The following is a 12,602-nucleotide window of genomic DNA, read 5'->3' on the forward strand; positions in this document are numbered from 1 at the left end:
GGTGTGGGACCGGCAGGATGGAAGGTTTGGACACCAAACGCGACCGAAGGAAGAGAGGGAAGGGGAAGGGGAAGAAGAGGAAAAGAAGGGAGGAGAAGAGAAGAGAGGGAGAAGAGGAAAGGAGGAGAGGAGAGGGGAGAAATCCGGATGGGGAGAAGAGGGGAGGGAGAGGAATGGAATGGTGGTGGAACGAGTCAATCCGGTCGGTCGGCGAGCGAGTCAAGCAAAGCAAAGCAAAGTCCAAGCACAAGCCAAAAAGGCACCAGAAAAGCAAACGCAAAGCAAGAAAAAAAGCAGCTCCACGGAAGGCGCGGGATATCCCGGCCCTGATTGGCTCATGGCCCGAAGGAGTTCCGCACTTGGCGTGCCTTATAGGGCTGAGCCAAGTCGCGTTTCCTCCCCGGTATCTTACACTGTTTATGTTATTCTCTTTTTGTGTTTTGTTGTATTTCGGGACTGGGTCAGATCGTGATTGTTGTAGGATACATAGGAAGGAAACAGGTGTGTTGAGCCCTCTTCGAAGAGAGGATTGGAATGGCAGGGTGAAGTGGAAGGAGTCAAGGGAGAAGCGAGGAGACGGGCAGCCAGGCATCCGTCCTTTCCGTTTCTGTTTGATGACGACAGTGAAAATTCTTCCATCATATCCTTATCTCTCTTTCTCCACCTCTAAGATATGCACACAATAAAAGATCATGCAAACTGAATAGCTACTGCTGAGATACAACCCCGGAAAATTTTCGTCTGTCCTAATGTCATCATAGCCAAGTAGTCTGCCATAGAGAATTACGTTCCAACATTTGGTAAATATATCCACTAGCATATTTACCCCGAGTATAGACGCCTAGACAAAAACCCCTTTCCCCTCGATCAAACGGGCCATATCAGCGAGTCTCTTGGTAGCCACCAGCTCGGTTACTGGTAGTGCGACCTTATACTGCTCCTTGATTGCGCGCTGCAAAATCATAATCAGCAGCGATGTACCCCCAGCCTGAAAGAAGTCAGAGCTGGGAGTAAGGGTCGGAGAGGCAGAGGCAGAAAGGACACCTTTCCAGACTTTGGCAAGACTGGCCTCCATCGATGTCATTTCTCGGCTAGTCGGGGTCACCACGTTAGATTCATCAATAGGCAGCTGGCAGATGGCAGTTCGGTCCACTTTGGAGTGAGAATCCAATGGTAGTTCCTCCAAGACTACAATAGCCGAAGGGACCATATAGTCTGGTACAGTCAGACGCATCAAGAGGTTGTCCAACAGCATTTCCTGGGAGTTCTTCTGAGACTTCTGATTGGAAAAGACAACATGAGCAGCTAAGAATTGATCCTCACCATGTTCTCTCAGGGTGACCGCAGCATTGGTTAAGAATCCCCCAGAAGCCTCGATCAAGGCGTTTTCGACCTCTTCTAAATCAACCTGGAAGCCGCGAACATTGACCTGAGTGGCACCATCTGAACGGCCAACCAGGATAAGGGCACCGTCCTTCTGTAGGTAACCACGGTCTCCAGTGCGATAGACGGTTTCCCACTTGTTGGTAGTGAAGTTACTGTCCAATTGAGAAAATGGAGACTCAATAAACCTCTCCTTCATTGTACTATCCATATTGCCATAGCAATCAGCAATACCAGCGCCCCCGATGAGCACCTCGCCCGGGACACCAACTGGAAGAGGCCGCAGCTCGACATCCACGATGTAGATTGCCTGGTTGGGTGAAGCATACCCAGAGGCGACGGGTGACTTCGCGTCAGACTTGCGATACTCAACTAGACCCTGCCAAGTGGAACCGAAACATGTTCCAACCGGACTGTAGAGGTTGAGAAGCTGGAGAGACGGGCTGTCAAGAGTACGGAAGCTTTGTAAGAGTTTCTGAGGGACTCCTTCACCTGTCGTAATGGCGAGGGTCCAGCGAGGACAGTTTCGAAGTTGTTCCGCTGCACAGCTGAGCCAATTCTGGTATTCGGATGGAGCCGCCAACGTGTAACTGATTTTTTCTTCTTGCATTGTTTTGGCAATCTCAACGGGGTCTCCCTGTCTGTTGGCGGGCAGGATAATTAAGCTTCCTCCGTTGCACAATACATCGAGGGTTTGCGTGAGCGACAGATCAGTGGAATTGGCTGAGTGCTGAAGCGCGACTAGTGGTCTTTCGTTCGAGAAGTTGTACTGCATTGAAGAGGCCTCAAGCTGGGGGATGATGCTTGCATGCTTGACTAGGCTAGGCTCAAAGGTAGAGCCACCGGTTGACAGGATAATAGCAGGCGAGCTACCATCTGCCAAGTTTGGTGTGCGCGGAATGTGCTGGCGTGTAGCCACTGAGGAGATATCCAATACCCTTGGCATGGGACCCTGAAGGGATTTGGCCTTATCGACCGTAGATTGATCAACAAGTAGCAATAACGGTTTAGCCTTATGGATTGCACCCTGTGCCCGATCGATGGAGATTCGATGATCAAACGGCATATAGACTGCACCAGCACGGAAGACAGCCAACATTGAGCAAATCGAATCAACACTAGGCTCCTGCATCATACCAATAACAGAGCCCTTCGGGGTCCCTGCCTGGCGCAAAGCCGCGATAATCGAGTCAATGCGGCGGCTCATATCGTTGTAGGTCAAGCTCTTGCCACTGCCATCCTTGAGGGCAAGGTTGCTTCCATTTTGCTGGATCATCTGGTCAATCCTATGAACAACAGTCCGTGGCCATTGCATAGGCGCTACAGGACCTATGGAGAGATGTTAGTTAGTATTCAGAAGGCTCGAGGAAAGGAAGGATGACATACCTGTACCAAGTTCCAGCGCCCGCGAAATATCTTCGGGTGGCCACAACTCAGAAGTTGCTAGAGGTACATCGAGGTTCGTAGTGAGCTGCTCTAGAAGATAGACAAAGGATTTGACAAGAAGATCTGCGTGCTCCTGGCTGTATAGTCCTTGCTGCACCTCCAAGCCGACGGCAGTCTCGCCCGTACAGTTTTCGGTAATGTCCAAGTAGAGGTCAAGTCCGGTACAAGAGTTAAGGGACTTATCTGGATTACAGGTAGCATTGCACCATGTAACCTGATCTTGCCTTTCAACGCGATGCTGTATCATTGCCTGGAACACCGGGGGAACATTTGCTGAGCGGTCCAACTTGAGTTCATTGACGAGGACATCAAAAGGCACCGCCGAATGCTCTAGAACGCCCTCAATTGAATTTCGTACCGTATCAAGATAAGGCCCAAGCTTTGTGTTGATGCCTGGCCTCTCCAGCCGGACTGGCAACGCGTTATGCGCGCACCCCATGGATCTTCCCAGAGCCAGATCGTTACGGTCGGCATCGATGCCAAGCAATACCTGGTTGGTGTTGGGCAACAGACGGAACAGAAGCGCACCCAAAACGGCAGTATAGAGGTCGGAGGTGGCCGAATGCCTATCCTGTGAGATTTGCTTGAGCAGAGAAGCCTGCTTCGACGAGAGACGCATATCCGATCGATGGGTGCTAGATGCTACGGTCAATGACTACTCCCTTGTCGCACAGACGATACTTACCGGTATTGAGTTTGAACTGGTCTGACTGGGGCCTTGGAAAAGGCAAATAGTTCCAGTGGGTGGTTCTCTTCTTTGATCAAGGCTTTGAAATAGTCAATATGTTTCTGGAAACGCCCTTCTTTGTAGTCCCGGAATTGCGCTTCCGCAAAGAAAGAGTACTGGGCCTCTTGGGGAAGGCTAGGTAGACTTTGTCCCAGATAGGCTTGATTCATCTCGTTGAGCAAAAGCGAGGCACTGCTATCATCAAAGGTGATCGGATGGTTGCCAATAATCATATAGTGTTCTCTGTTAGACAATGTAAGAAGACGGGTTCTCACAAGCTGCCAATCACCGAGGTCATAGGCATGGTATCGCATAGCATCCAACTCCCGGTTTACCTCCTCCTTGTTGGTGATTCGCTTAGTCTCAAGCTGAACAATGGACCGCGATAGGATTCCCTGCATAGGAACGTCATGGTCCTGTCCTCCCCAGAAGAATCGGGTGCGCATTGCTTCATGTCGGTCCGCAACCGTGATGACCGCCTTTCTCAGTCTTGGCAGATCCAAGGCACCTTCAATGTGCCAGCAACGGCCCATGTTAAGGGCTGAAGGATCTTGTAAGGCATGCTGCATGAACCAGAAACGGGCTTGGCTGAAGGACATAGGAACAACTTTCTCGGTGGCCGACTGGATGATGGACTGGCGCAGATCCAAGTCAATCGAAGGTTCGCAGGTGTTCTCCTCTTCGGGCTCAGTGTCACTGGTTCCATAGTGGGATGATGTGTCCACGCTTTCACTGTCTGAGCTGGACGAGATTGAGTCCTTGCTGTCTGACAGAGGGATGGCTGACTCGACCCCAGACGTTGCAGCCGCTGGTGCTGCTGGCTTTCCGCCTACTGACTGATCTTCGTTGGAAAGGTTTCTGATGTCGACTACAGTCTCTGGGATATCTTGGAGACAACCCTTCACCAAAGCGACAATGGAAGAGCCACCCAATATCTTGATAACCGGCATATCAATCTCCAATTCGCGGTCAAACCATTCGCGGATGTCAATGGCAACTAAAGAATCGATGCCTTGTCCAACCAGACTGCTGTTGGCATCGAGGGGCTGCTCTGTAGACATTCGAAGAAGGGTTTTAAGTCTTGCAGTAAAGGCATCTAGATAAACATAATGTTAGTTGGGTCTTCATTATCCAGTAAAAGAAACTAGCAGTAATCTTACCGAGCACGACCCCTTCGACCTCCTCCATAGAACCGGCCTGCTTCAACAGGCCTCTGATGGAGGAATCCCCTGCGCCAGCACCCGCTTGGCCGTTGATTCGCTCGAGGTTAATGTGGCTAAAACGAATATCACTCCTGTAACGGTTACGAGTAATATCACTCAGAACCTTTGGCGCGCAACCAGTAATCAATTCCGCACGATCATGACAACTCGCTTGACCCTCCTTGATGGCCTCAGCGAAGGCATAGCGGAAATCCGTCTCAGACATGAGGGAGACACCCATGGAAAGGAACTTATCACCCATGGTTTCGTCGGTGCGATCAATGTAACCCAAGCCCATGAGGGGACTGTAGGCAATAACCGAGCCAACAACTCCACGTTTACGCCTATTAAGCGCTAGACCAGCCATGTACATGTTGGCTGCCGCATAGGTGCTTTGCCCTGTGTTACCGACGACGCCCGCAATGGAGGAAAACATGATGAAGAAGTCCAGAGCAGTATCATAGAAAGCTTCATCCAGTAATTTGCTCCCGAGGACTTTTGGTTTCATCGACCGTTCCATGCTCTCAAATTCCACGTGGTCGAACTGCACGTCCTCCATGATCATGGCACCATTAGCCACACCGGCGATTGGGGGCATGCTGCGCCTGATCTCTCGGAGACAGCGTTGAAGAGAGTCGCGACAGGTGATGTCACTAACGTAAAATCTGGATCAGTATAATTCATAGTCAGAGAAGATAGGGAATGTTACAGTGAGAGCGGCCGAACAGTTGCGCCTAGATCTTCAGCTTTGCGAAGGAACGCAGGAGCAATTTTGGGGTTACGGCTCGCCAGAACAATACAACCAGCCCCTTTACGAGCCATCCAGTGGCAAAGGGACTGACCAACTTCTCCAGTGAGACCAATCATGAGATAGGTTCGATCGCGGCGGAAAATTGGGTCAGCGTCAATTTTTCTTAGATGAACAGGCACCGCGGGAACGTTCCAGTCAACCAGCTGGATGGCTTCTCTCACCGGATTGTGGAACGAGACCTCACCCAGCGGAATAGGATCGATCAACTCCAAGGCCAAGCTAGACGTGGAGGCTGACTGCCACGCATTTTGGAGAAGTTCACTGACGACAGCCGGCTCAACCCCCGAGCGGGTGTATAGCTGGTTAGCGAAAAACGTAGTCGCCGAGGCATGCACGCCATGCGGGGGGACACAACCTGCAATGGCATCTGCCACGCGGGCACCCAAACCATTAGGGGCCTCGAGGTTGACAAAAGCAGAGACCTCGCTAGGCATCTTTTCTTTCACTAGGCGAGCGGGAAGGGCAGGGTGCAAGTACGTCCAGTTGGAGTTACGGCCAGGCTGGCAAGTGGTGAACCACACATCAAGCCGGACTTTCTCCGCGGCATCCAAAAGAGCGGCATGGAGCAAATTGTCTGGTTCGTGAACCACTAGGGTACCATTCTTGGGTACAATAGCCAGCATCTGCTGGGTGACAATGTGGGTGGCCAAGGTCATCAGAGCCAAGCGTCCAACCTCAGGGGAAAATGGCAACTCGATCTCCCAACCAGGCTCTACGGGTGCTGGAGACTCAGAACACTGAGTCAAAGCCAAAACCATAGCTTGGGAATCATCCTGTCTTGTGCCAATGCAGAGCATGAAAGAGCCATTTGATCCAAGCTTGAGGAACTGCAGTATAGATTGGCACACACGGATTGTTGGCAGTGTCGCGGCAACCCGCAAGGACGAAACCTCCTCCAACTGGTAAGATTCACCTGTGCTGGCCAATCGTAGAGTCGACACGAATGGGTTGACCTCGTGCATAATGGGCCGACGGACAGAGTTGAACCGCATATTCTCCACCTCATTTGAATACAGGCGCGGGATAAGAGTCTGCTGGCCTTCTACTGCCACTTCGTTCTCATAACTCCATAGCAGCTTCTCAGTGGAGTTGTCCGGCGACCAAGTAAGAAGTAGTTGGTGTTTCAACAACGTCTCACACACCAGACATGCAGTGCCCGGATTGATAGAATCCACATCCAGCAACTGCACGTTTAGGTCTATCTTTTCCATTCGGACCACTCGCACGATGCCAGAAATCATAGTAGAATATGGGTCGCTAAAGCGAGCACCCTTGGTAACCCATAATACCCTTGCTGCCTGGTTCCAAAGTAACTTCAAAGCCTCCAACTTGTTGGCAGTCCACAACTTCATTACTGGGCCATCTAGGTCGGCGAGACTAAGCACGGTAGCTTTGGATGGAATGGGCGTAGTAATCAGGGCCTCGAGGGAATGAAGACGAGTCGCGACTGGAAATTTGGTCGATAGCAGAGCAGCAATCTGCTCTACTAGCTGCACGGTGGCCAAAGACCTCCCACCAATAATAACTAAGGGTGGCATCTCTTCTGGGAGCTCTACTGATGCACCCAACGGATTCCGCAATAGCCGCACACGTTCATCCTCCGCTTGCGCAGCCCACACCGGGATATCATGGAGAACATCTTCCACGGGGGTGTAGGTGTCAATGCCAGAAAATTGGCATTGGCCCAGGAGGTTGTTCCAACTGTCTAATGTTAGCCGCCCCGAATCAGCGCCGCTCCACCATTCCGGGCAATCGCTCATGATAAGACCGAGGCGCAATGAATCATCCGCAAGAGGACTGGCGCTTATTAGATATCCACCAGGCTTCAACAGTTGACGGATATTGGATAAAACCTGCTCCTGGTTCCTGGCCGTCTGGAGACCATTACCTACCAGAACGAGGTCATATTTTCCGGCGGTAAAGCCTTGAGCGGTTGGATCCTGGTACATGTCGAATGTCTTGAAGATCATGCGATCTGCGTACTGATAGAAGCGAAACTCGGCCTCACCGAAGAGGTTATCGGACACATCGGTAAAGGTGTACGAGGAGAAGGAGGTCCCCAGCGAGGAAACGATCATTTCAGTCATGGCCCCGTTTCCGGATCCTGTATAATATTAGCGTCGTCTTCCAAGCCGAAGAGTAGATATACCAATTTCGAGAATATGCATGTGCGCGTAACGGTGGTTGATCTGCTTGACCAAATCGGCCAGACGCTCATGGATCCGCTTTATTGTGGGGGCCTCCTCATTCATGGAGATATAGTGCGCCAGAATGCCCTGTTCATGAACGAGGTCGGGAAGACTCGGGCCAATCTCCGCCACCAATTTTGCTTCTACCGAGTCCGGATGACTGTTATCAGAATTAGTGTCCAAACGGTCCCTAGGGATTGCGTCGCCGAGGTGTACTTACCGGCAGCTCAATTGCTCGATGAGCTGCTCTGAGTCGGAGATCCATTCTTTAGCGATGAAGGGGTGCTTGCCTACCGAGACCCGATCGATAACAGATGCTGCCCACTTGAGAAGCTGCTGATGGTGTGGCAGCGCCTTGCTTCGGTGCTTCGGAGTACTCATCTCGCACAATCTGCGCAGGTAATACAGGGAGATTCGCTCCACATCTCCTGTCACTGCTGGATTCAGAGATACGGAGGCCTTGCCATCCCCCGTATTCGCACCATTGGGGAGTGCCGGTAGCCACTTTATGTGGCCCAGCAGCTGATTATCGTCCTGAGCTTGGGCAGGACTGAATGGTGCTAGCACGATGCCTTCTGCCTGGAGAAAGCTATGCTTACGGTCTTGGGTAAGAAGATGGAAAGACCCCTCAATTATGTTAGATACCTGATCCGCAACGTGACTTTCCCACGGAATTATCTTTTGCTTCGAAGCTCGCTTGAAGATGAAATGGGGGTTGAATTCCATCGACGCGATCCGAGTCGGCACATGGAGGGACCAGAGACGCCCATCCTGGGGAGCCGAGTACGCCACTATGATTGTCTGTATGGCTGTGTCTAGCATCCCCGGATGCAAGATGAGCTGGTCATCCCAAGCGTCGTCCGACTGGTCGATCAGTGTACCGCGAGCAAAGTCTAGGCGTCGTTGGATGCTGGTAATTCCTTGGAAGGGCGGAGAGTACTGATAGCCGACGTTTCTCATTTCCGAATAGAACCTTCCGGGGTTTTGCTCATTTATATTGTAGTAGTCATCATGCTCGAGTAGCGGCAGTTTCTCGGGATTAGATCTGCCCAATTCGACTTCTATGGAGCCTTCAACATTAACCCGCAACGACAATTCTCCTTGGGGTGCTGACTCAACCGTAAATTGGGCTTTGATATGCGAGTCATTGAAGGACAAGATTTGCAAACTGGAGATACATTCAATGCTGGAACTGTCATCGTCGAATACAATTGGGCGTTTTAGCACTAAATCAGTCAACCGGAATAGTGCTATGGCAGCATCCCCAGCCACCGCTTTAATTGCTTCCAGCGCCATGACAATGTATGCAGTAGCAGGTAGAATCAGCTGGTTTTGCAGTCGATGCCCCTGTAGCCATGGTATCTCTGTTGGCTTCAAGATGTTCTTCCATTGTGCATTACCGGGGCTTCTCGTGGTAGTCAGACACGAACCTAACAATGTATTTGGATATGCGTCTGACAATCTGTTAGCCTTCCATGTGCGACATTCCACCCAGTAACGATTTTGGTGGTCAAATGGGTAGCTTGGGAGATCGACAAGGAGAGTCTTAGGTTCCTTGTCACCGGCCAGAGCGCTCTCCAACCCATGGAAGTCAACCACACCCGATCCAAGCTGGGTCCAAAGATATCCCACAGCGGCAGATAGCTCATCTACGTCATTCTTTCCACGGCCAAGAAGTCCAGTATACGGAATCTGCGTTTGCACCTCCCCTAGCGAATCCAACGCAGGACCCTTGAGTGCCGGGTGAGGGCCCACTTCAATTGCGATGTCGAGTGTCTGGATCTCCTTGGCAGCCCTGGTGATGGCCGGTAAGAAAAGCACAGTCTGTACCATATTGTGAACCCAGTACTCGGGGTTCAGATTGTTGGCATCCATAATAGTATCACGGTAAACACTGGAGAACCACGTTGGTCGGTCGTCCGAAGGTTGTTGGACCGAAATACCACAGCGCTCCATAGCCTCGAGATATGGATTGGCGCAAGGCAGCATGTGGTCTGAATGATAAGCCGTATCTACCCGTAGACGACGAGCGAATTTCCCTTGGGTAGTGCAGACGTCTACCACTGTCTGAACAACATCCTCATCCCCGGACAGGGTAATGCTAGATCCCGAGTTTAGCGCCGCAATGGATATTTTACCCTTGATTTCCTCCCGAATTTCCTCTTGATCAAAGACCTCTTGCACATCTTCCGCTGACACACCGATAGCGGCCATGCCACCCTTTGCACCACTTGGAGAAGCTGCGAGCTTAGCATAAACACCACGGAGATATGCCACTCGGATAGCATCACAGGTTGACAGGAGACCAGCGGCATATGCCGCACCGATTTCACCTGAATCCAATTAGCATACATCGTACTATACATGGTGAAGACTTCAAACATACCAGAAGAATGCCCGACAACTGCGTCAAGTTTGATCCCTGCTGCTTGAAGGAGATCAACCAGAACGATTTGGACAGCGGTGCACAGAGGCTGAGATATCGCCGCTTCCAAGACTCTTGAGGACTCCCCTGTGGCCAGAATCTGATCACTAAGTGTCCAATCCGGGCGGTCATCTTCAGGGAGAGTAGCGAGGCATTCATCTAAGAAAGCAATCTTGTTGCGGACAAAGCTCGACGACTCCAGCAAGCGGGCACCCATCCGGGGCCACTGGGCACCTTGACCAGTGAATACTGCCAGAACGCGAGGCTCAGAGGATTGGATGGACCGAATATTCAGGTCCGCGGGCTCGGCATTCAAGACAAGATCCATTTGGGCGATAATGCTCTCATAATCCCGCCCAGTGATGGCCTTCCTGTAAGGCAAAGTTGAGCGGTGATGTTGCAGCGTCCATGCAAGATCACGAAGGCTGGTTTCGGGCCTATCTACCAGATAGTCGCGATGCTTGGAAATCATTTCCCGCAGTGAGGTGACTGAGTTGGCAGAAAAGAGCAAGGGCGTGTATAATGTGGTTGATTGAGACGGTGCGGACATCATCGTCCTAGGAGGCATGTAAGATTCCATTATTGCATGGGCATTGGTGCCACCAAATCCTGTTTGTGCGCTTTAGCCTTCTTGCATCATCATGTAGTGGTCTTTGGTAAGTGAACGGCGATTGCTTACCGAAACTGTTAACACTCGCTCTCCGCACCTGGGCAGGCTTCAGCGCCGGCCACTCCTTGACGGAGGTTGGGACTTCGAAGGCGCCGTAGAATGGAAGGATATCAGGATTGAGCTCATTAAAGTGCATATTTGGAGGTACTTGTCCATGCTGCAGGGCCAGCGAAGTGCTGATGACACTGGCAAGTCCCGCCGCGCCCTCCGTATGACCGATATGTGTCTTGATTGAGCCTACTAACAGCTTCTGCTCTGGCTCCGTCTCCTTCGTGAAGAAGGCATGGTAGATAGCGGTCGCCTCTTGCGGATCTCCCGCCTTGGTTCCCGTGCCATGGGCGTGGAAAAACTGCGGCTGGTCTAGCGGGTTGTGTACATCGAGCCCGGCTCGGCGGTAGGTATCGCGAATCAGCTGCGCCTGGGCAATGTTGCTGGGCATAGTGATTCCAGAGGTCCGGCCATCCTGATTAACACCAGTCTCCCGGATTATGCATTCAATATGGTCATTGTCTCGCTGGGCTTGACTCAGGGTCTTGAGCACCACACATGCAATACCCTCCCCACGACCATATCCATCCCCAGCAGCATCCCACATCCGGCACCGTCCTTCTGAGGATAGCATGCGGAGGTTACTCTCAGATATATAATACACTAGAAATGATGTTAGGCAATTGTCTGGACCGGACAAGGGATGGGTGCAGTATTGGTGGCCCACATACTTGGAGAGATCAGAATGTTAACCCCGGCTGCCACGGCTATTCCAGATTGGCCACTCCGCAAGGTCTGAACCGCCTCGTGAATAGCCACCAAACTCGATGAGCATGCCGTGTCAATGTTCATACATGGGCCGTGCCAGTCGAAGAAGTATGAGACTCGGTTTGCTACGATACTTCGCGACGAACCCGTGGCCATGTAGGGCGGTGACTCGTCGAGTTGGGTCTGGAGCATGCCAGGCCAGTCATCGCACATCTGGCCCACGTATACGGCTGTGTTCGACCCGCGCAACTTCTCCATAGGTAGACCAGCAGCGGTTATGCCATCGTAGACGGTCTCCATGAGAAGTCTCTGTTGCGGATCGATACATTCGGCTTCTTTTGGGAGAATATTGAAAAATTTTGCATCGAACTCGCCTATGTCTTGTTCTAGTAGATATGAAAACTGGGCATTGCTAGTGCCATGGTGCGTTGGCTCAGGATGGTAAAACGGGTCTGTGTTAAAGCGGTCTTTGGGGATCTTCTGCAAGACATCACGCTGTTGCTTCAACATCTCCCAAAGCTTGGAGGGAGTATCACAGCCTCCAGGAAACCGGCAGGCGCTACCAACAATGGCAATAGGCTCTTTGGAGGTATCCATGGTGACTCGCAAAATCTGCTCTGGCTCAATGGGCTGATGGCTGCCCGGGGGTCAAGTGGAAGATAGGATGGAAATTGTACGGACAATTTCGAGGAGACCGGAAGCTCTACTCGTGGTTATAAATTCGGACTCTTAACTACCGTGCATCTTGGGAGAGCCCAGACATGTTCGATTTCTGGGCGATGCACAGATCTCCGGGCAGCGTAACTATTCTGGGCTAGTGATGCCCGTAGCTGGTCAACGTGACGTCTCTCACCCTGCAGCGACTTTTTGTAAGCCATTCAATCTTTGTTTTACCCTTCTTAGACCTCATGCACGCGTACGTACTACTTTTTTTTTTTTTTTTTTTTTTTTGGACTACTCCTCCTTCTCGAATGGGGGATCTTCAGTGAAGCC

At 51.4% G+C, this 12,602-nt stretch overlaps 1 protein-coding gene across 1 annotated transcript; it reads right to left on the minus strand.

The window, feature by feature from the left end:
• Positions 1 to 841: 841 nt before the first annotated feature.
• Positions 842 to 12,206, minus strand: AtWU_00761 (nonribosomal peptide synthetase 14; the record flags this gene model as incomplete). The annotated part of the gene is made up of 10 exons (XM_035495876.1): positions 842 to 2,712; positions 2,770 to 3,464; positions 3,515 to 4,652; positions 4,717 to 5,411; positions 5,468 to 7,673; positions 7,719 to 7,918; positions 7,979 to 10,091; positions 10,145 to 10,792; positions 10,863 to 11,504; positions 11,573 to 12,206. The coding sequence occupies 10 exons, from the start codon at positions 12,204 to 12,206 to the stop codon at positions 842 to 844; spliced, it is 10,842 nt and encodes a 3,613-aa protein (XP_035351769.1).
• Between the last annotated feature and the right edge of the window lie 396 nt (positions 12,207 to 12,602).

Source organism: Aspergillus tubingensis, assembly GCF_013340325.1.
Source record: "Aspergillus tubingensis WU-2223L DNA, scaffold_2, whole genome shotgun sequence".
Classification (NCBI taxonomy): Eukaryota; Fungi; Ascomycota; class Eurotiomycetes; order Eurotiales; family Aspergillaceae; genus Aspergillus; species Aspergillus tubingensis.